The following is a 23,625-nucleotide window of genomic DNA, read 5'->3' on the forward strand; positions in this document are numbered from 1 at the left end:
GGAAAAATAAAGTACAATAAACTGACTCATGGAATCAAGTATTTTGTTTTTTTGTTTTTAGTTTTTTTTTTTTTTTAGTGCAAGTAAATCGTCCCTTAGTATTAAGGAAGTCATTTTCCATACATTCCCCGTTCAGTTGTGTCCGCGTTGATTTTGTATCATCTGTCTCTTGTTCAATTAAAGGGCCCGCCCCTTAAAAGCAAATAAGGCGGGTGTCCAGCACTGTGCTCTCTTCCCATCTGCTGGTGAATCCTTGCCCCCCCCCTCCCCCCCCGCCCCTCCCCGTCCCTTTCCTTTCAGGCTTTCAAACTGTCGTTTGCTCGTCCGGCAAACTCCGGGATGGCTGGATGCTGCTGCTGTTGTTTTTTCCCCCATCCACCCTCGGCTGGGCGCCATCGCCACACGTTTTCTGGGCTCCGGCTCCCATCGGACGAGGCTGTTAGCGTCACGGGGAGCACGGCTTCCCTCTGCGAGTTTCCGTTCCGCTTTCCCCTTCGTCTCAGTTCATCCACTTCCGACAGTTGACTGCCCCGCAGTGACAAGGGGTTTTGTGCTGGTCATCTTCAAGGTCAAACTTGTAGTCGTAGCAGAGCTGAAACGAAGAAGGAGTTTTTTAATTTTTTTTTAATGCGACCTCTAGCCTAACCAGACAGGACCTGAGAATGACCATGTCCAGGAAGACCTCTAAAACAAATAATAGTAATACGGTACCTCTTCTCCTTTCTGAATTTTCCGATTTGAACTGATGATGATCCTTTGGCCTCTCTCGAACGTGACCACCTCAGCCACACAGTTCGGTGCACAAGAATGATTGATATACCTGCAAGAAGAAAAACCTGTGAGAACCCCGTGGTTCAGGGTTTGATGGGCGGCACTTTGGCTGTAGTGCTGCAAACTGGAGCCTTACCGGGCAGGACCTCCGCGGAGGGTGGCGTCGACAACACGCTCACTGTCAATTCGGAACATGTACACCCCACGGTTCTGAGGGAGCATAGAGTCAGACACCACTGGGACTCACACTGGCTTGCTGGGACTCATACGTACGTCGGCAGGCAGGAGCTGAAGGAAAATCTTACCTGAGCTTCGTACATCTTCTCCTTCTTGTTGGCCACCTCGTTCCGAATGACACTTCCGATGTACTCAATCACCATGGTGTATTTCTCTATGTCTTTGGCAGCAAACAGTCCCAACCCCTGTGAAGCCAGACGCAGCACATCATTAAACGTGATGGGGGGTACCACAGAGACGACACACTGTTACCTCTGATTCTGACACAGCACAAAGGCAATATATCCTACACACAACACGGGATATACCCCACACACACAACACGGGATATACCCCACACACACAACACGGGACATACCCCACACACACAACACGGGATATACCCCATATACACAACACGGGACATACCCCACACACACACAACACGGGACATACCCCACACACACACAACACGGGACATACCCCACACACACACCACGGGACATACCCCACGTACACAACACGGGACATACACCACGCACACAACACGGGACATACCCCACACACACACAACACGGGATATACCCCACACACACAACACGGGACATACCCCACACACACAACACGGGACATACCTCACACACACAACACGGGACATACCTCACACTCACAACACGGGACATACCTCACACTCACAACACGGGACATACCTCGCATACACAACACGGGACATACCTCGCATACACAACACGGGACATACCCCGCATACACAACACGGGACATACCCCGCATACACAACACGGGACATACCCCGCATACACAACACGGGATATACCCCGCATACACAACACGGGACATACCTCACACACACAACACGGGACATACCTCACACTCACAACACGGGACATACCTCACACTCACAACACGGGACATACCCCGCATACACAACACGGGACATACCCCGCATACACAACACGGGATATACCCCGCATACACAACACAGGATATACCTCACACTCACAACACAGGACATACCCCACATACACAACACAGGATATACCCCACATACACAACACAGGAAATACCTCACACTCAGCACGGGATGTACCCCACATACACAACACAGGATATACCTCACACTCAGCACGGGACATACCTCACATACACAACACGGGATATACCCCACATACACAACACGGGATATACCCCACATACACAACACGGGATATACCTCACACTCAGCACGGGATATACCCCACATACACAACACAGGATATACCTCACACTCAGCACGGGGTATACCCCACATACACAACACAGGATATACCTCACACTCAGCACGGGATATACCCCACATACACAACACAGGACATACCTCGCATTCACAACATGGGACATACCTCATATACACAGGACGGGATATACCTCACACTCAGCACGGGATATACCCCACATACACAACACAGGATATGCCTCACATACACAACACAGGATATACCTCACACTCAGCACGGGACATACCTCACATACACGACACGGGATATACCCCACATACACAACACGGGATATACCCCATATACACAACACGGGATATACCTCACACACAACACGGGATATACCTCACACTCAGCACGGCATATACCCCACATACACAACACAGGATATACCTCACACTCAGCACGGGACATACCCCACACACATAGCACGGGATATACCCTACATACACAACACGGGATATACCTCACACTCAGCACAGGTATATATGCCAGAAATAACACAGGGATGTGTACAAACACTGTGAACCCAATGCTGGTCTAGCACGGCGGAAATGCAAAGTGCATCATTAAAGACTTCATAAGATATGTTTTCCCCCTTAGATCTAGGCAAACCCACATAGAGTTAATTAACCCCCCCCCCTTCCTCCCCCACCCAAACCCATCTCTTGGCAACTGACACGGTGGCATGGCGACCATTAAGGGCAGTCATCCTGAGTGAGGGGGTGGGCACCTCCACCCACCTGGATGCGAGACCGAGCCAGAAACACGCTGGTCTTCCACTCCGCCTTCATCCGGCGGTACTGGGATGACTTGGAGTGAACGAACTGCTTGCTGTAAGGGGTTCCGGCCTCGCCACTGACCGCACTCTGGAAGGACTTGGAGGAGCTGCTGCTGGTGAGAGTGTATGGCCTGGGGGGGGGGGGGGGAGGCATGGAGTGAGACCCCCCGTGGCACAGTGACAGCGACTGAGGAGTACGTGGGCGGTTAAGCGTGGGAGGACGGTCTGAGCCTTTGTCACAAACAGAAAAGGACTGCGAGATGTTGCTCATCCGAAACAAAACAAAAACTTTTAACGGCTTTAAAAAACTGTCTAAAAATGGCAGATGAGGCACCAGTGGTACGTCATTATTGTGTGAGTCGTCTATGTCCCAGGGGGTGGGGGGGGGGGGCGTGCAGGGGGGGGGTTAGCAAGGTGATGGCGGGGGGATGGCAGGGGGATGGTGGAGGGACGGCAGGGAGAAGACAGAATGATGAAGGGGGGATGGCAGGGGGATGGTGGAGGGACGGCGGGGAGAAGGCAGAATGATGACGGAGGGATGGCAGGGGGGTGGTGGAGGGACGGCGGAGAGAAGGCAGAATGATGACGGGGGGATGGCAGGGGGGTGGTGAGAAGATGGTAAAGTAACGGCAGGGGGATGACAGGGAGGTAGCAGTATCCAGCAGAACAGGCAACATTCGAGGCGTAAAAAAATAAAACGTTATAAAATACCTTAACACAAACCTCTTGGCATGAGGGCTGGTCCGGGGCTCGGAGCGGGCGCAGCCTGACGGGTTCACGGCCAGGGGCAGCTGCATGAGTGGGTTACGGCCGTAGCGGAAGGTGTAGCCCTTGCAGGCCTCCACCCCCGGGAGCTGGAGGGGAGCGAAGGTGGAGCTGTCAGCAGAGACACTTTTACACACAACAGTCTGGGTGAGAATTCCCCCCCCCACCTTTTTTAAAGAGAGAACAAGCAAAGAGCGAAACAGAGAGCGGATTCGATGCGGACGGTGCATCTAGCGGCTTGCATGCTCACCGACTCTGCGATGCGGGTCACAGCAGACACAGTGAGCCCAAACAGGTCTTCGCCTTTCAGGTAGACAGGGAAGAGCTTCAGCGTGCCCGACTCGCTTCTCCGCTCCGCTACTGGCCCCAGCACCTTGTCCCACACTCCTATGCCGGGGCAAAAGAGCAATCCTAAACAATTACCTCTTATGATCCCAGGGCACGAGGTTAGTAGTCATAAAGACTGTAAAAACCCTGCGTTTCATAAGTCAGTGTAGCCAGGCACCTCCTCCAGGGGGCGCCCCGTGCCTCCTGAGGTATCCTTAGATACTGTGGCCTTAATCACGACTAGAAGCTAAATGCTGATTGGCGCCTGGAGTGCCCCTCCCCTGTCAGTCACCGACTCATAACATATCACTGGCTAATAATAAAGTCGGCCTCTCAGTATGAATTACGGCCACCCTGGGTCCCCACCGGTGGGAGCGTCCTGTACCTTTGGGTGTGGTGTCAGTGAGCACCAGGTCCTCGTAGCCCTGCTCCACCACACGGATGCTGAACTCGGGCTTCCCATCGTGCTCGTCAATGGAGCACAAGTAGAGGCAGCGGCGGTTGCCGTGCCGCATGCTCCAGTAAATGCGGCAGGCCTCATAGCCTACTGGGAAGATGGCAGTGGCCGAGTGGAAGGCGGCCATCTGCTGAGGTAGCAGCTGACCCACAGTGTGGAGCAGGAGGCTGCCGACGCGCACTGTGTGGTCGCGCTCGCCGCGCCGCACCACACTGGCCAGCTGCCGCGCCTCGTCCCGCTGCACGTAGACGCGTCGGAAGACGGCGAAGCAGCGCAGCTCGTGCTCCTGGGCGCCGCTGCGTGGCCGGTGGGCGTGGCACAGCATGGTCTTGTCCTTGAAGAACATGCAGTGGGCGCGCAGCGCGCAGGTGAAGTGGTAGACATTGGTGCAGCGCATGCGCTGGCAGCCGCTGGTTGCGCCGGTGCGCTGGCAGTAAGCGCAGCGCACTGCCAGGCCACGCCGCAGCGCCAGCTCCACGTTAATGAGGGCGCCGGCCTGCGTCTCGTACACCTCTGTAGACCACAGCGCGCAGTTAAGGTGCACCCACAGGTCCAAGTCTAGGTTCAGCAGCCGCGCCGGCCCGTCTGTGAGCCCGTCGCCCTCCTCGTGGCAGAAGCAGCAGCGCCGCTGGTCCCGGGGCAGCGGGTCGGGTCGCAGCGAGGCACCCAGCTTCCGGAGCAGCCCGTCCACCTCGTCCTCAGAGGGCAACTGGGATCCAGTGCTGGGCACTACCACCTGCACGCTCCACTTCCTCCAGCGGGTGCCCTTCCACCGCTTGCCGTGGTGCCGCAGGTCGTCGGTGCCGTTGTGCACGGCGCGGAGGCGGGGCTTCAGCTTCACTGTCACCCTGAGGGCGTCGGCCTTTGACTCAGTCTTGCCAGCCTCGGCGAAAGCAGGCGGGAAGGTGAGTGGCGGCGAGGAGGGCGGCGCCGGGCTGCGGGGCTGCAGCTGCGCTAAGCAGTGCACGTCCAGTGCCGACATGTTATTGCTGTATTGGTGCAGGGCTTTCAACGGCGACGCCGGGGGAGGGGGGGCAATCGGCACCTGCTGTGGGTTTAAAGAACATTGGTGGATGTTATGGGCCAGGCTCCACGCTCTGGTGCAGAAGCAAGACTGTCAGAGAACATTCCGGAAAAATGTGGATCTGCTTTTTATACTGATAACTATTTGCACATATGTCTTTGGATTTATTTTCACATATACAGTACCAGTAAAAATTCTGGACACAACTACTGAAAATCATCTGCTTTTCTACAAGATAACAAGTCTAAGCTCACCTCGAGGTTATATAAACACTGTATTATCTAGCGAATAAGGAAAGAGATGGGAGTTCTGTGAAAGATGACCTGGCCCCCACAATCCGCCGACCCAAACCCTACAGATCTGGTTTGGGATGAACTGGATCGAAGAGTATACATGAAGTGCCCAGAACTTGTGGAAAGTCCTTCAGGACTGTGGGAGAAGCATCCAGGTGGCTACATCTGGAAGCTGGCTGAAAGAACGGCAAGAGTCTGCAGCGCTGTCATCGACGCAAAAGGGGGCTATTTTGAAGTGGATGAAATCCGAATATTTTGAGATGCTAAGCACTTCTCTTGGTTATTGCAATATTTGATATGCATTACTTCATTGCCTCGAGGCCTTTTGCTATAAGGTGAATAAGAGACAAATGCATTAAAAGTAGGGCTGTCCAGACTCTTGAGTGGTAGCGTACGTTTCACACTTCATACACACATATTTATGCATGCATTAGACTTCTGACAGCTAAACAGCTAATATATATATATATATATATATATACACACACATATATATATACACACACACACTTTATGCTACAGAGGCCTCACCTTCACGCTGACGTTCTTGGACCGCCGTGTGGATGAGTAGAGGATGAAGCAGGTGTGGCTGCAGAACACCATGTTCCCATCCACACCACCCTGGATCTCTTGCGGTTCCTGGGAGACAGGGGGGCGGGCGGTGAGCGGTTCATGGGTGGGAGGGGGTACGGATCCCCCACTCTGAGCGCCGGTGCCCCCGCGAGTCCTGCAGGCTCATCAAAGGCACCTGATATGTGAGGCTTTGATGACGCTGGATGAGATTGCAGCATCTTGTGTACCCGCTACAGGACATCAAAGAGGCTGGGAACATGGTGAACCAGCGCGTGCCCCCACGAAGCGGGGGTGGGGGTCACGCTTTCTGATATTCACCCTCCCATCATTAATCTCATCTCGTGGCCGGCGTTACTTAACCCCCTGATTGCTCTGAGACTCAACACTGCCCTCCATAGGAGGAGTTTAGTATAATTACAGAGGCGTGGGAGTAAGCTGGCCCTTTGATGTCCTCCCAGTCCCTGGCCTACACCCACGAGATGTCTCTGGAGTGAAATGACAGGCTGAGGCCTGCTGTGGGGGTGGCCGTAGTTATTTACATGAATACATTTTACTGATTTATCTGACACTTTTATCCAAAACGACTTACTGTAGAGGGAAGTGTTACAATTTATGTGTTCTCTGGGATTCGAAACCACAACCTTTACATTGTTAGCGCAATGCCCTACTTATTTCTGAAATCCAGAAATACCGCTATTTTCTGGAATGGTGGGTTATCCGCATATGCCACTGGCTGGAGGGCCTTTTCCCCAGAATTCCCCAGCCCAGAATGTGTTTCAAGTCTCAATAAAGAGTGAACAACTGGATACCACCATTCCACACGGTCACTCAGTAAATGGTGGTAATTAGTCATCGAATTAGCCGATTTGGGTGGAAGAAAGACGGAAATAATACTTAGTATGTGAGACCTAAGGGTACCTGTTTGAGAGCGCCCAGGTCCTTGGTGGATTTCCGGACTCCGTTTCCCAGGACGACCACTTTGCAGTGGCAGCACCACTGTGGCCTGGGTCCCGGGCTCTGGTCCGCAGGGTGAGCTTTGCCCTGAACCGCAGGTGGACCTAGCAGGCAGATTGCACACAGAACCCTCCAGGTCAGCAGCCGGCGGAGGCGGGGTCAAAGCAACAATGGTCGCAGCTCATATAACGGCGGGGGGGGCTTCGGCCTTCATCTCAGAGCCATAATTAAGGCATTTTGAAAGCCGGAATACAAGCCCACAAACAAAAGGTCTATGCTGCAAATAATACTCTCGAGCCTCTAATTATTCCTTTGCCCAGAAGAGGGTCCTCTCACGGTAATTACTCCGCCGCTGATCGATGCTCTACTTCTATTTCAATTCAATGGCTAATTTTTTTTTCCCCACCCGGATATCATCCCATATGCCATATTTTAGAAGCGAACAAGAACTGCTATCACACGGCAGACAACAGGCTTTTCTTAAAGAGCCGTGATCCCCTGCATCTGGACCTGACCAGCTACATCCAAGAAGCCTCTGCTGGTCACAAGCAGGCCACAGCTGTAATTCGGAATGTGGCATCAAGGACAGGGACCTGCCGCAGCATGTCCACAAATTAATGGACTTGGGGGGGGGGGAGGGGAAGGTCCCACGTTGCCGCTGAATGTCTGTTAAATCCAAACATCCGTTAAAACAGTCTCTGTATAGAAACAAATCCTGTCAGATGAAAAGCATAACTTGAAGCACAATTTCACAGATTTCACAGTATATATTGTGCATGAGAAAATAAAAAATTACTCACAGCCGCGTACCAAAAATAAACCGAACCCCTCGCAGCCCTTATTCATAAATCCATGCTGTTTACGACGGCGCAGAAGCCGCCCGGTACCCGCTCAGAAATCGCAGTGATTCACCAGCATGTTCGTTGCGGATTTCGACTCCACCCCCACGCGCTAACGCCACACCGCGTGCGAGCGCGCCGCCTCTCGCTAAAGACCCCTGTGCCGTTTCCAGAATCTGCATTATCCATCCATCCATCTTCCAACCTGCTTATCCTCCTGGGTCGCGGGGGGGGGGGGTCCGGAGCCTATCCCGGAAGGCGGGGAACAACCCAGGACGGGGGGCCAGCCCATCGCAGGGCTCCGCATTATACACAGAAAGGAATTTCTTCTCTTTGTGAATATCTAGCACAATCTGTTCCTTCACACCTTTTTCCTCATAAACACCTGCCACGTTTGCTCTCGATTCCATATGCCCTCAGATTTGCCCTTTTTGTGGTTTTGGTAGGGCTATTCATTGATCCCGAAATCCCCAAATCTGGGGTCCTTTAATTAGAAGATTTACGGTATTCGTCTTAATGATTTTCCTTCCTTTCCTAGATAAAGCTAGTACTGCAGAGTAAATGGAATTCTAACTAGAAGCTCCAACAACGGAACCTGGTTACTGGGGGTGGGGTGAGGATCCTCACCGGTGCTGATGGGGGTGAAGCTGAGCTGCGGCTGCGTTGGTCCCAAGGCTCCGGCGGGTCTTGTGAACCTGGCAGTGCCGGCGCCCTGGAGGAGGCTGGGCACCCGTGCCGCAAAGCCCTGGTGGGGGACCCTGAGGCCCCCTAGCAGTGCCAGGGGCCCCCAGTCGGCCCCCCCGCTGACCTCATAGCTGCTGGGGATCTTCACATCCAGGAGGTTCGCTACGGCTGCTACCACGCTGGTGATGTTCTGGAGGACGGAGAAACGGGTCAAAGCTCGGCCGGCCTCGATGTCAGAACCAGCGGCCCATCGCTCTCACATCAAACGGCAGCCTGTGCGCTACTCTCACCTCCGCCGCCGCTGGGTTCAGGGTTATCGCTATGGATACCAGGCCAGCTTTGGAGTCATTCGCAGTCTGAGATCCGAAGAACATGCTGGAAGGTTCTGTCTTCACCTCCCGCGGTCTGGTTCCAGACACTGTTTGATTCACGAAAAAAGGAGGCATTGAAGATGTTCTGAGAACAGCGACAAAAGGATTTTTATTTCAGAGAAACAACATCCAGAACCACAGATCGTGTGATCCCACCATTTAAAAATATCAAATCTGTGGAATTTATCACAGTGTTATTTTTGCACAGTCTCCATGACTTCAAATCATGTTACGGTCTCACAGGCCGCATTAGGGCTACACTGACTGTGTTATGGCTAAGCAGGCCGCATTAGGGCTACACTGACTGTGTTATGGCTAAGCAGGCCGCATTAGGGCTACACTGACTGTGTTATGGCTAAGCAGGCCGCATTAGGGCTACACTGACTGTGTTATGGCTAAGCAGGCCGCATTCGGGCTACACTGACTGTGTTATGGCTAAGCAGGCCGCATTAGGGCTACACTGACTGTGTTATGGCTAAGCAGGCCGCATTAGGGCTACACTGACTGTGTTATGGCTAAGCAGGCCGCATTAGGGCTACACTGACTGTGTTATGGCTAAGCAGGCCGCATTAGGGCTACACTGACTGTGTTATGGCTAAGCAGGCCGCATTAGGGCTACACTGACTGTGTTATGGCTAAGCAGGCCGCATTAGGGCTACACTGACTGTGTTATGGCTAAGCAGGCAGCATTAGGGCTACACTGACTGTGTTATGGCTAAGCAGGCCGCATTAGGGCTACACTGACTGTGTTATGGCTAAGCAGGCCGCATTAGGGCTACACTGACTGTGTTATGGCTAAGCAGGCCGCATTAGGGCTACACTGACTGTGTTATGGCTAAGCAGGCCGCATTAGGGCTACACTGACTGTGTTATGGCTAAGCAGGCCGCATTCGGGCTACACTGACTGTGTTATGGCTAAGCAGGCCGCATTAGGGCTACACTGACTGTGTTATGGCTAAGCAGGCCGCATTAGGGCTACACTGACTGTGTTATTGCTAAGCAGGCCGCATTAGGGCTACACTGACTGTGTTATGGCTAAGCAGGCCGCATTCGGGCTACACTGACTGTGTTATGGCTAAGCAGGCCGCATTAGGGCTACACTGACTGTGTTATGGCTAAGCAGGCCGCATTCGGGCTACACTGACTGTATTAAGGCTGCACTAGACCGTGTTGCAAACTTACAGACCACATTGCAGCTGCAAAAATAGTGTTATGATCGCACAGACTATTACACACAGACTGTGCTGCGGTTGCACACGGTCACCTTTCCCGTTGGAGCTCGGCAGCATGGGGATTATGGGAGAGGGGGCGGGCGATGGGGGCTCCTCCTTCACCCGTGACAGGTCTGGGTAGCGGCTGATCTCCATGCCAACCACACTCTCTGGGGATGAGGAAGGGACGAAGCTGTCGGGGGTGTCCCGATCCTCACAGGGTTCCTGGCCCCTGTACATGGGTGGGGGAGGAGTAAGCAAGAGTATAGACAGGGAGGGAGGGAGAGAAAGAGAAAGAGGGAGATGGAGAAACAGTCTTTACACCCTCACTTTAATGGCTGGATTCTCCCCTTCTGCAGTGTCTCAAATGCAGAGTCACTTCCTTCAGAGTCTCAAATGAAGAGTCACTTCCTTCAGAGTCTCAAATGAAGGAGCACCACAGGGCGGCACATCCGTTAAAGTGCAGACATGAAAAGCCAATCACAGCTGAGCTGAAGGAGATAAATTCTTAAAGCTTCAGGTTTAAGGCCACAGCACAGTCAGGCAGAAGCGACAGCTGGCCCGGCTGGCCCGTTTGCCCCGAGTGCTGCGGTCGGGCCTGGTTCCCAGCAGATCACCTGCAACCTACCTGAGCTCTTCGTGGTTGTTGTGGGGGGGCGTGGGAAGCGAGGCGGGCACATCCACCGTTTTGGGGCCTTGGGCGATCGCTCGCACAAGCAGCTCATCTTCAGGGCGAAAAGGAGCCTGGAAGCTCCTGGCTCCCAGACCTTTGGTCACTGTGGGCGTCAGATTTGTTACCACAATGCATTGCAGGGAAGGATCCGCCCACTCCGCTTCCTTAATTAACACCTCACACATAAATGTGGATGGTGGCTGATATTCTTTGGTAAAAATCGCCGAACGTGGGTGGTGGGAAACTGTAGCTATGATTCCGCAGTGAGTTACGGATATGGAACAAGGACGTGCCCCCGCAAACGCACGTGTCACTCCGGCCCCCCCCCCCGATCACCGGCGCTCACCCATGACGACGGCCTTGGTGGCCAACTCTTCTGTGGTAGCGAACCCATTCACCATCTTCTGCCGTGCCAGCGGCGGGGGGGTCGGAGGCAGAGAGGCTGGGGGCGTGGGCGGATTGCTGAGGTTGTCCTGCTGGAAGAAGCGCCACCATGTGACTTGGTAGGTGGAGACCGTGCTCATCACCCCGCTGGCCAATGGGAGGAGTCGCGTCTTCATCACATCTCTGATAGGAACCTTCAGAGGCTCGCAAGGCAACACCACTCTAGGCTCGCTGCACACTCCCAATACACACAGTCTCTTCCCGAGCAGACTGCTGCACCCCCAGTAACTATACGTACGAGTGATAATAGGAGCTAGTTGACTTTGGGGGGGGGGGCTTACTTTGTAGATGAGCTGGGAGTAGTAGTCGGACATGCCGCCCAGCGACGCACTGCCAAAGGCCCCAGAGAGCTGGCTCTCGCCGTCCAGCTGGCCACTGCCGTACGGGGGGAAGTGCGAGAAGCTGACGCCCACAAGGGGCTCCATCAGGGGCAGGAGGGACAGCTGCTGTTAAAGGGGGGAAGGGGGCACGAGAGAGAAGGATGAGGAGGGGGTCGAGATGGAGGGAGGACGGAGAAGGAGAGGAAGAGGGAGAAAGAGTGGAGACAGCAAAAGGGAGAGAAGGAAGGGGGGGAAGGCGTAGAGGTAGAGCGGGAAATGAGAGAAGGAAGGTGAGAGGGAAGAGGAGGAGTGAAAGGGAGGGAGGGAGAGAGTGAAGGATCGGGGGAGGGGCAGAGATGGAGGGAGGACAGAGGAGGAGAAGGGGAACGAGGGACAAGAGCGAGAAGGTGAGAGGTGATGAAGAGGACAGAGCAAGAGGAGCAGTGTTAAAGAGGGAGAAAGAAGGAGGGAGACACGTAAAGTAGAAGAGGAGGAGAAACAGTGTGTTAGGGAGGAAGCAAGCAAGGCAGATAACCAGGTGTCACGGCGATGGCTGCCTGTCAGCCAATGGGCTTCACACGCTTCTTAATGCTCACTTACGACTGGCCAAGAAAACAAGTCACCTGAATAGTGACTGGGCCTCGTCGAGCAGCTGGGTGTGACCGTAATTAAGCCCGATTTCTTGCTTATGCCTCCCAGAAACTACATTAACTGCATAATTATTCCTATCAAGGCTGCAATTGAAGCATAATGAAAGCAATTACTCACCAAGATGATAGCAATTAAACCTTTGGATTTTAGACTGCGCCAAAAATGTCTGTCCCTGCATACTCAGAGCAAAAACTATACTAGATATCCACTTCATAAACATTAGACACTTTGAAGTGCACTATACTGTTCCCCTAAACTCAGAGTTAAAATGTTGCTGTTTGTTTTCAAGAAATAATCCACATTCGTCTTATTTTCCCTTCGCCTGAGAGGAAGGAGCATGGAGCTTATATCATGAACCACAAGATGGACTCATTACTCTCAGACATGCCTTTGTGTATCCATGACACTACTGAAAAGACTGAGCCAGGTACCTGACTGATGCACTCTCACGTTCACGTTCCAGTGTACTATAACGGTTGAGTCCCGTACAGTATTAAAACGGCTCAGTACCACACTGCACGTGGTTTACAGGTACAACAGCAAGGCCTCTTTTCAGTGCCTAAGCTCCATCCACCGCAGTGATGCTGCCCAGTGTCGCTCCAACCCGGAAATGACCTGAGAGGGAGGTACCTGTTTGAGTTGCGTCATCAGCGTGTCCGTGCTGGGGTACGCCCTCTCCTCTTCCTCCTTCCTCCTCTTCTTGGAACGTGGGGTGGGCTTCTCACCTCCCTTGGGTGCCCGCTTATTCCGCTGCTTCTTCTTATCCGGCTCAGGGAGTGGAATTCCACGCTCCGGATGGGGACCGGTCAGGCGGCACCCTGTGTTCGCCACCTGGGAGGGACATTATTACAGAACGGTCATCACCAATCTAACCACAAATAAATGGAGAGAAATGTGCCAGAATGGAGAATCATTTCTGCATGATTCAGATCTCTAACCCACAGCATTACAGCCAAGATCCAAATGACCCCCGATTTGTCCACAGATTTCCCATCATATTTCAAAGAAAACTCCTACAGATCGATGCACTGAGAAAACACACGAACCTTATTTGCATGTGGCAAAGATCATTCTGTACTCAGTGTGCCTCCCTTCGTAACGCTGATATGACTGGGTTTATTTCATAATTAGATTTTTCAAGCTGGTATGGGCAAAACATACAGCTGATAAAGTCAGTTCACTTTCTTTGAGATCAGCATTTTATTTATTTATATTTCTTATTGCCGCAAAAGTTCTAATATCAAAAAATGTTAATTTGCAGGAAATGTGGAGCGTGTCATCTGGACTGAGGATTTCATGGTACGGGTTAACGCTATCCTGACACTTTTTTTTTTTTTTTTTTGGGGGGGGGGGGGGGGGGGTTATTGCAATCATTTTCACATTTCCAGGCTGCTGGTGGGTTTGTGAAATGAGTCATTTGCCTGATGCTCGGAGACTGTGACTCGTGGGCTGGGCTGAGAAGCTCCAGCAGCGACTTACCCCAATGCTGTCTATGCTACTGTGCCTCTGGGGGGCGCTGCCGTCAGCTGAACGCCCTTCGTCCAATGGCAGACCATCACCAGGTCTCTGATTAGGCAGTAGCGGTGGAGTGCTCTTGTTCTTCAGTAGGTGTTTCAAAAGCTCATTCCCAGAATCCCCCTTGGCTGTCTGGGTGGGGCTTTGACCCTCCAGCTCTTCTTCCACTTTCACCGTCCCGGGTGCTGTGGGTGCTTCCAGCTGCGTGTCCCTGCCTACTTGGCACTCACTGTTGTCCATCTGTTCCAGCTTGATCTCGCGGAGCGTCGCCACCTGCTGGTGTGGAGGACAGCCAATACTTCCCGATGATTCCCGGTTCAACTTGGAATGGGCATGGTCGCCGAGGGGGCCAGGGGTGGAGGGGCCCAACGAAGGTTCGGAAGGGTCCGACTCGCCCAAGTGCTGGGCAATCCGGGTGGGAGTGGAGGAGGTATCAGAAACTGCCGGAGTCAGCGGGGCAGTGAGGTCAGAGTGTGGGGTGGAGGGCGTCCGCACTGAGTCAGCATCGTCGTCCTTCTTCTTCTTTGTGTTCCTCTTCTTCTTGCCCTTTTCCTCAGGGATGATATTGGAGTACAACTGGATGAGTGACTGGCCTGGCCCGGGGTATGAGGGAGGCAGCGGGGTGGATGGCTCCATCCTGAAAGGGGGTGCCTCACCCACCACTGCAGGGGGCAGTCCCGGCGCCCCAAACCTCTGCGGTCTGGGCTGACCATGGGGAAAATTCGGGCCAGACGTCGACGGGTTGCTGGCTCGGAATCCCGGCCCCATCCCATGGCCCGGAAAAGCCCGGTGATCTCCACCTGGCGTGAAATGGACTGGAGGAGATCCCATGAAGCCTGGCTGTGTGTTGGGCTGCTGGGGAAACATCTGGCCCAGAGGCTGTTGGGGCCTCGATGGCTGCATAAACTCCCGGGGTACGTCGGTGCTGTAGATGCCCCCCGGCGTCCTGTCCTGCGCCCCCAGACCTTGCCGCTCCATCTCCAGGCGCTGCTGCAGGGCACGGTGCCTCTCCACCTCCTGCATCAGCTGCACCCGCTGTCGCTCCTGCTGCTCCCGCAGCCGCTCCTTGCGCTCCCTCTCCTGGAAGCCCTCGCTGAACGGGTTGTTGTCATCAAACTTCACTTGTGGGGATTCGCCGGCTGCCGCCGCTACGTCTGCCATCTTCGCGGCCGGCGGGAGTGTGGGAGGGGGGCCGGGGTTAGCTGGGGGTACCTGCGGAGGAGGCAAGAGGGAGGGCATCCGGGGGCCCATGGTAGGGGCCGGGGAGCCTGGGTGCCAGCGAGGGGCACTGGGCTGGGGGCCCGGGTGAAGCTGGCCCACAGGCTGGTTGATGGATGGGCCCCCAGAGACAGGGGGCGTCTGGCCCTGCATGCTGGTCATCATGGGCGGCTGTAGGCCGCAGTGCTGTTGTTGTTTGACGCGGTACTCCTCAATCAGCTCAGCGTGCTCCTTCTGCTGCTTCCTGATCTAGAGGCAAAACAAAAATGAGCATTTCACATGCAGGAACTGCCGCTCTCGATTTTGGGGGGGGGGGGGGGGCAAACACGCAAATGTTTAATGAGTCCCCTGGGGGGATGCTGTGTGATTCAGCCGGTTAGGCCTCTGCATCTGTGATGGGAAGACTGCGGGGGTCGGACCTTGGTATAATAATCACATTTAACTTTGGGTCCTTGAGCAAGGCCCTTAACTACCCCGAACTTCTCCAGTGAATTCAACTGTAGCATTGTCATAGGATGCCACCTTTGCAATAAGCCAGTTTGTGAAATTGCTTCACTGTTAAATACCCCATGCTTAACTGTAAGTGGTGTTATTGCAGAGTGAAGCATTTTGGAACAACAGAAATTAAAGTAACACGTAAAGTGAGAGAGTGGGGTCGCAGTGTGCTGAGGCAGAGAAGTCGCCAGTGCTCTGCTGACTTGATAACTGTACAGTTCCGATCCTCCTCTGGCATTAACCCCATCACAAAAACTGAGCAACGGGAGCTTCATGGAATGGGCTTCCTTGGCCAAGCAGCTGCAAGCAAGTCTAACATCACCAAGAGCAATACCAAGTGTTGGATGGAGTGGTGAAAGAACGTCACCACTGAACTCTGAAGTAGTGGAAACGTGTTCTGTGGAGTAATGAATCATGCTTCTTTGTCTGGAATTCTTTTGGATGAGTCTGGGTTTGGCAGATGCCAGGAGAACGTTACCTGCCTGACTGCCCTGTGCCAACTGTAAATTTGGTGGCGAAGGGATAATGGTATGGTTGTTTTTCAGGGGTTGGGTTAGGCCCTTTTGGTCCAGTGAAGGGAACTCTTAATGATTCAGCATGCCAAGACACTTTGGATAAATCTATGCTTCCAACACTGTAGGTACAGTTTGGGGAAGTCCCATTTCTGCTGTTCCAGCATGACTGTGCCCTAGTGTACAAAGCAAGGTTCACTAAGACATAATTGGGTAAGTTTGGTGTGGAAAAAAACTTGACTGATCCACACATAACCCTGACCTCAACCGCACTGAACACCTTGGAGATGAACAAGAATGAAGACTGCAAGGCAGGCCTTCATGTCCAACATCAGTGCCTAACCACACAAACGCTCCCGGATAAGTTGGCAGAAATTCCCACAGACACTCCGAAATCATGTGGAAAGTCTTCCCAGAAGAGTGGCACCTGTTATAGCTGCAAAGGGGAGACCAACTCCATATCGATGGCTATGGATTTAGAATGGGATGTCATAGAAATTCCTGTGGGTTTAATGGCCAGGTGTCAGAAATACTTTTGTTCATGTACAGTAGTGTATATGAGCACCCCTGGGAAAGCAGATTAAAATTTCCCGCTGTGGGGTCACATCCCGGTGACTGAGCAGGTCAACATGTTCCTCGGGCTGTGATAACATGATGACACGGATGGCAAAGTTTCCGGAAACAAGGAACGTAGGTCAAGACATCTGATGTATGGAGAAACATTGGAGCCTTGGTACATGCATTAATTATGAGAGGATGCGAGAAGGAAATTCATCTGTTTTCAGCAGATGACAAACACACTTAAAATGAAGTAGAGAGGTGATATGGCATTAAACTACAGCACTGATTCACATGATATTGCGTATCACGGATCAGGACGCGCTGCAGCAAGACGCTACGCAGTCGCTACGCAGACTCCCTACCTGCTCCAGCTGCTTCTGCACAACGCCTTGCTGCTCCGTCACGTGCTTCAGCTGCTCAGCGTCCTCCTCGGGGAACTCGCGACCCGCCTTCTTGGCCGTGCGCTGCTTTGCCGACAGCGCTTTCTTGGACTTCCTGTGGGCCCCGATCTGCTCTTCCAGAAACTTCTGCTGCATCTGCAGCAGCTGCTGGGTCTCCTGAAGCCACTCCTCATACTGCTTCCTCTGGGTGTCATCTGGGCCAGGATGGATGAACAGGGTCATTTTGGACTTTCACAACAAATAAAGTCAGACTGGATTTACTGGCTACTCAAATAAAAATTATGTAAATTAATATGTAGCATAACTTCATATTACAATACTAATTAAAGTGAATTTCTATTTAAATCCATAATGGATTAAAAACACTAATGAGTGTGCAGAGGAGGGAGGAAGACATCTATCTCCATAATTATCATACATATACTTACTGGAAAATCCCGGCCCAAAATTAGGAGGACTAGGTCGTACGATATGGGGCGCCAACTTCCCATCCTGAAATGGTTATGTTGAAACAGTGAGACCATCATCCCTTGCAACTAACCAGGTTACACTAGTTAAAGTAATTAACATACCTGGCCCATTGCCTGCTGGGGGATTACTCCACTGCTGTGACATTGAGAAGCTGGTGCCTGTGGGCCACTTACTGGGAACCTACCAGAAAATCCCATGTTATATAAACATTCTATCTAAAGCACAGTCCGTCTTTCTTGGAAAAGATACTCTGTCTTTTAGAGCACACTAAAACTGCTCTACGTGCAACGTGCCCTATAATAATGTCTTATAAGACGCAACCGTTCATAAATATGAATTTCAGCTTACAGAGTGTAAAGAAGGGAACGTGCAAACACATATGCACACACGGTTTATAGCAAACACAAAAATTCATTGTAGCCAAGGATTCACAACAATCCTCCTCAGGTTTTGTGGGAATTTGGTACCGAACAATAAGATATCATAATAAATTTAGCTGCATTTCATACCGGTTCATGACCATTGGTGCCATTCCCATGTTGTTCTGCACCATGACCTTGTTGATTCCCTTCAGAGCGACCATCTTGGCTTTCATGATGGGGTCAGTGATGGCGTCAAAGTCTGAAAAGTGACAGAAACAAACTTCAAAATACACATAGGATCCCATTATATAATGACATAAGATTCTGCGGTGAACATGGTGCTTCTTTACGATAAGCGGCGATCTTCAAGGCGAAGGAAGGAAGCGCTGAGGGATGAACTCCTCTCATGAATCTTACCAACGTTGGGGAAGAAAGAATCACTTGATCTTTGGCGAATCATGGCCTGCATTTGCCTCTGCTGCTGCTGCTCCTGTCTTTCCTGGTCTAGCAGGTCCTGCAGAAGGAGGGGCTGTTCATCCAGAAGCAGGGGTCTGTTTTGCTGGTTCTGCTGGCTCAAGCCCTGAGTAAACATAGCCTGCTGGGCCTGTGCTTGGGTCATGGTCCCAGGCAGCTGCTGATTCTCCAGAGCAAGTGTTGAGTCTGCCGGCAGGTCATCCGCAAAAGCCTGACATGAGGGCTGCCCTTGTACGAGATTTAGATTTCCAGGTGACGCTCCTTGTATGGGGTTCATGAGATGACCCACAGCCATACTGGGATTCATCGCATGGTCAGGGATCTGTGCCGCCGTCATCATCATGTTCGGAGTCTGCTGTCCTCCCTTCATTTGGCTAGTTTGAGCCGTTAGGTCACTCTGACTAGAAGAGCTCGTTGAGCTGAGTGCAGCCTCTTCCAAGTTCTCCTTGATCAGCAGGCGTGAAAGGACTGGAGTCGAATCGGAAAGCCCGTTGGCTGAAACCTGAAGAGCCTGATGAACAGATGTTTCCAGGAGCCTGGGGCTATCTCCAAGACCCTCCTTGTGAGGCACTATTCTTCCATCATGTTGACCTCTGCAGGCAGGAGTCTCCTCAGCAGATGCCTGACCGTCTTTGACTTCAGATTTAACAATTTTCTTTGCGCACAGGGGATGGCTATGAGAGGTGGTCTCCTGTTTGACCTGAGCTGAAGACCTCTCTGGCATTTTCTCTGATTTTCCTGTTCCAGGCTCTGTGGTCACTTTGGAAGGCAACTCAGTGCTATTGGAGCTGGTGTTATTCTTCTCAGACAGTACGTTCTGCAAGTCCGAAGGCTCACCACCATCATCAATGGGATCTCCGAGATCCAGCTCTTCATTGAACATGTCCTTCTTATCCTCCAGATCAAGTTCGGGATCTGTGTAAGCAATTATGTCAAATTTTCCAGACGTGAGGAAGTCATCAAGATGCAAATCATTGGTCTCAAGGTCCAAGTCCTTGCCGTCCTCAGGATCAAGATTGAGATTTTCGAGGTCATCATCTACTAAGTCTTTGACTTCTACATCTTCCAGATCTTTTACAGCTGAGTCATCAGTGTCCAGTTTTTCTTCAATTCCATCTGTGCTGGGTATTGGAATCTCCTCTGCTGGTTCCACGGTTGGTGCTGGGAGCATGATGGATGAAGGTGGATTTAAGGCTTCGGTTGATGATGGATGGCTTAAAGAGCGCATAAGAGGAGGATGCTGAGGCCCCGAGTTCATTGGCATAGGCTGCTGATGCAGGTTTTCCATACTGGATGACATTTGGTTAGCAATTGCTGAACACTGGTTCACCATAGGGTCCATCGTTTTAGGCCCCTGATTTACAGGGAAGCCATCCTCCTGTTCACTCATAAATCCTGGTGGTGCTTCTGCCTGAATGGAAGGATCCCCATTTCCTGGTACAGCAGAAGATCCAAAGGGAAGCCTCACTCTGTTCTCGGGGGATCTGTGTCTCAGTTCTATATACGGCTGCCCCATTATGTTGTGCTGTTGCACCTGCAAACCTCTGGGGGGAAAGTGACGAAGCCCGATCTGGTTGTTCCCCATTGCTCTTCCAAGGTCAATGGACACAGACCTTCTCATTTGCGGGGGGAGATCCATCATGGGTTCAGGAATCTGATGTGGCTTAACAAAGTGTTCCTGGCTCCCATGTGGCCCCTGTGCCGCTGTGGGAAACCCAAACCTGGAGGAGAAAAGCGAATTCAATTTTTAAGTGTCCAAGCACTCCCCGTTAGCATTACAATCAAGATCAAATAGCACATCAAAACACTAGTTGTAATATTGTTTTATTATAAATTCAAGAAGAACGCTACTAATGGTACATATGCCACATAAACATTAATAAACTAACCTTAACCCATGTGGTCGCATGCCCATGTTGTTCATTTCCCCTGTAAACTGAGGTCTAGGAAAGTGCCCTTCACTGGGGAAATGACCTTGCTGGTCACTGGGGAAAGGTTTTGGAACCCTCAGTGGGCCTTTCATGGTCCCAGGGTATGGGGGAGGAGGCCTGCCAAACATCTCATTCTGCTGGCCCAAGTTTTCCTGGTGAGGAGTTCCAGGTACAGGAGTTGTGGCAGGGTCTGGTAGGCCCTTCTCTTGCCGGAGAGCACTCTTCTGCTGCTGCTGCCTGCGAATTAGCTCCCGGATCCGCTGGCGCTAAACAACAACACAGATGTGTGTGAGTCAGTGACACAGGCACAAATGTTAATGACTGGAAAACCTTGAAACTGCCAACAGTTATAGTGTTGTGTCATTCACACTCCTTGCATGATGCAATATACATCAAGAAAAGCAAAGAGTCATACCTTCCTAAGTGTTTCCTCTTTGTCATCTAGAATTTGATGTCCTCCAGTCTGAATATCAGAGACTGTTCCAGTGGTTTGTGGGATATCAGAGAACTGTGCTATATCCTGGGAACTGACCTCAGGCCCTACTCCTTGCTGATCCTTCAGGTCATGATTGAGTCTTTCGGGTACCAGCGGCTGAGGGGTCATTGGGGCCGGCTCATAAGGGTCATGAATGGGAGTCTGGTTGGGTGGGTTAGATTGGGGCTGTGCAAATCCATCATCAGACAATCCGGTGTGCTTTGGTGTTTGAGAGCCAGGGGCTACTGGCTGTACAAAGGTATCCTGCATCCCACCCTGAGGTGGGGAGAAAGGGTCTTGTGGGGTCAGCAAGGGCCTTGCGACTGGTCTGTTAAACACTTCTGTGCTGGTACCAGGCCGTGGTGTTCCTGGAGGCTGAGCATAGGGATCGCTCAAAAAGGGTCTAGGTGTGCCAGGCGGTTGGCCATATGGACCGCTATTCAAGAGTCTTGGAGTCCTCTGAGAGTGCAGATAAGGATCAACACTTCTCTGGCTACCTGGGGATTTGGAGAAACTTTCTCCCATTACTGGACGTGGAGTTCCTGGTGGCTGAGCATAAGGGTCTACTGAATGTGATGGTGATTGTCTGCGACTGGAAGGCTGTGGTTGAGATTGCTGGGGGTACTGCTCCACAGCAGCAAGTCGAGGGTTAGATGAAGGCCGAGGAGTGCCAGGTGGCTGGGCGTAAGGGTCAGACAAAGAACGAGGAGTACCATGAGATTGGCTGTAGGGGTCAGATACAGGTCGAGGAGTACCAGGGGGTTGGGCATAAGGGTCAGATACAGGTCGAGGAGTACCAGGGGGTTGGGCATAAGGGTCAGGTAAAGGCCTAGGAGTACCAGGGGGTTGAGCATAAGGGTCAGGTAAAGGTCGAGGAGTACCAGGGGGTTGGGCATAAGGGTCAGATACAGGTCGAGGAGTACCAGGGGGTTGGGCATAAGGGTCAGATACAGGTCGAGGAGTTCCAGGGGGTTGGGCATAAGGGTCAGGTAAAGGTCGAGGAGTACCAGGGGGTTGGGCATAAGGGTCAGATACAGGTCGAGGAGTACCAGGGGGTTGGGCATAAGGGTCAGATACAGGTCGAGGAGTACCAGGGGGCTGGGCATAAGGGTCAGGTAAAGGTCGAGGAGTACCAGGGGGTTGGGCATAAGGGTCAGATACAGGTCGAGGAGTTCCAGGGGGTTGGGCATAAGGGTCAGGTAAAGGCCTAGGAGTACCAGGGGGTTGAGCATAAGGGTCAGGTAAAGGTCGAGGAGTACCAGGGGGTTGAGCATAAGGGTCAGGTAAAGGTCGAGGAGTACCAGGGGGTTGGGCATAAGGGTCAGGTAAAGGTCGAGGAGTACCAGGGGGTTGGGTATAAGGGTCAGGTAAAGGTCGAGGGGTACCAGGAGGTTGAGCATAGGGGTCAGAAGCAGTTTGGCTATATGGATCTCGAGAAGGCACCTGTACCATAGGTCCAGACTGAGAAAAGGTGATGCCCTGGGGATGTCGAGCCATTCTGGAAGGATGTGAAAAACTGTCATTTACTGAGGGACGAGGAGTAAGGGGAGGGTGTGCATATGGGTCAATCTGTTGATTTTGAGAAAATCCCTCCGAAGGTCTGTGCGTAGAATGCATGGTGCTAAAAGGATCATGTGACTGATTAGGGGGCATTGGGGTTTTGAACAATGGGACAGATCCAGACTCATTGCTTCCGGGAATAGGTGTCAGCAGAGGCCTAGAATAGGGGTCTGACAGAATCATCCTGTTTGGGGGCATCCGCTGGTAGCTCTCATTTCGAAGTGCTAGTCTGGCAAATGTGTTGCCTGCCGGTGAACTCATCATTTGCCTTCCCTGCTGCTCAGAAGCAGAGCATGACCTTGGTGGCCCCATAGGCTTCAGAAATGGGTCTGCTATTGTTGCAGGTCTGGGGGTGTCAGGCGGTTTAGCATAGGGGTCACTGCTCATGGAAGTCGGAGAGCTGAATGATTCATGGACAGGAGATGGTCGCTCTCGTTCTTGCTGTTCTGCTCTGGGAGATTTTCCTGAGTCGACAGAACTCCTACGAGGTGTGCTTGATGCAATCGGGGGTGGCCGAGGAGTCCCCACCATTTTGGCATACGGGTCCCAGGGGGAGGAAGGTCTGGAGCCACTCGTGCTAGGAGAGAATCTTTGCGGGGACTGTGGCTGGGAGGATGGCCCGTGTGGCGGACAGGCACCCCCATCCTGAACCGGCAGCCGTACACCAGCTGGGGGAGGAGGTGGGGGACGCAGGAAGACATCATCAGACGACCCTGACGTAGGTGTTCCAGGGAGTTGCGGGCGAGGAAACCCATCCTTGGGCACTGTCTGCTGCATGGGCGACATGTTACCATTAGCGGACTGACAGGCGATGGGACTTTGACTGCCGCTACTGGGTGTGTCCCCTTCAGATCGACCACCCATCTGTTGTTGCTGCTGGAGCTGCTGCTGCTCACTCTTAACCTGTTCGAGCTTCTGTGTGGCTTCGATCTTTGCCTGCTGTTTGCTTTTCTGTCTCATTTGCTGTTGGAGAAACAGAGCAGAGCAAAAACAAGAGGTTACGTATTCATCTTGCCCTGACT

General features: G+C 52.4%; 1 protein-coding gene and 1 long non-coding RNA gene across 5 annotated transcripts in view; one reads left to right on the plus strand and one right to left on the minus strand.

Annotated features, from left to right (window-relative positions):
* Positions 1-269: 269 nt before the first annotated feature.
* Positions 270-23,625, minus strand: part of LOC125739850 (histone-lysine N-methyltransferase 2C-like) — a 67,741-nt gene continuing 44,385 nt past the window's right edge. Inside the window, 27 exon segments of the mRNA XM_049010369.1 lie at positions 270-592; positions 712-820; positions 908-981; positions 1,077-1,193; positions 3,005-3,173; positions 3,754-3,896; positions 4,058-4,194; positions 4,520-5,639; positions 6,440-6,547; positions 7,400-7,539; positions 8,902-9,148; positions 9,249-9,376; positions 10,594-10,772; positions 11,169-11,316; positions 11,560-11,689; positions 11,939-12,103; positions 13,259-13,459; positions 14,108-15,610; positions 17,292-17,524; positions 17,759-17,822; positions 17,903-17,981; positions 18,311-18,422; positions 18,581-20,358; positions 20,527-20,834; positions 20,984-21,828; positions 22,165-22,242; positions 22,369-23,566. Coding sequence (XP_048866326.1) covers positions 500-592; positions 712-820; positions 908-981; positions 1,077-1,193; positions 3,005-3,173; positions 3,754-3,896; positions 4,058-4,194; positions 4,520-5,639; positions 6,440-6,547; positions 7,400-7,539; positions 8,902-9,148; positions 9,249-9,376; positions 10,594-10,772; positions 11,169-11,316; positions 11,560-11,689; positions 11,939-12,103; positions 13,259-13,459; positions 14,108-15,610; positions 17,292-17,524; positions 17,759-17,822; positions 17,903-17,981; positions 18,311-18,422; positions 18,581-20,358; positions 20,527-20,834; positions 20,984-21,828; positions 22,165-22,242; positions 22,369-23,566 — 9,606 coding nt within the window. The 3' untranslated portion in view covers positions 270-499.
* LOC125739851 (uncharacterized) lies at positions 21,740-22,402 on the plus strand. 4 transcript variants are annotated; one of them, XR_007397355.1, is made up of 5 exons: positions 21,740-21,864; positions 21,907-21,996; positions 22,039-22,122; positions 22,165-22,242; positions 22,327-22,402. It is a non-coding gene; the product is annotated as an uncharacterized LOC125739851 (long non-coding RNA). The 4 variants fall into 4 exon arrangements; XR_007397358.1 differs by having other exon boundaries at positions 21,907-21,954; XR_007397357.1 differs by having other exon boundaries at positions 22,285-22,356.

Source organism: Brienomyrus brachyistius, chromosome 4 (assembly GCF_023856365.1).
Source record: "Brienomyrus brachyistius isolate T26 chromosome 4, BBRACH_0.4, whole genome shotgun sequence".
Classification (NCBI taxonomy): domain Eukaryota; kingdom Metazoa; phylum Chordata; class Actinopteri; order Osteoglossiformes; family Mormyridae; genus Brienomyrus; species Brienomyrus brachyistius.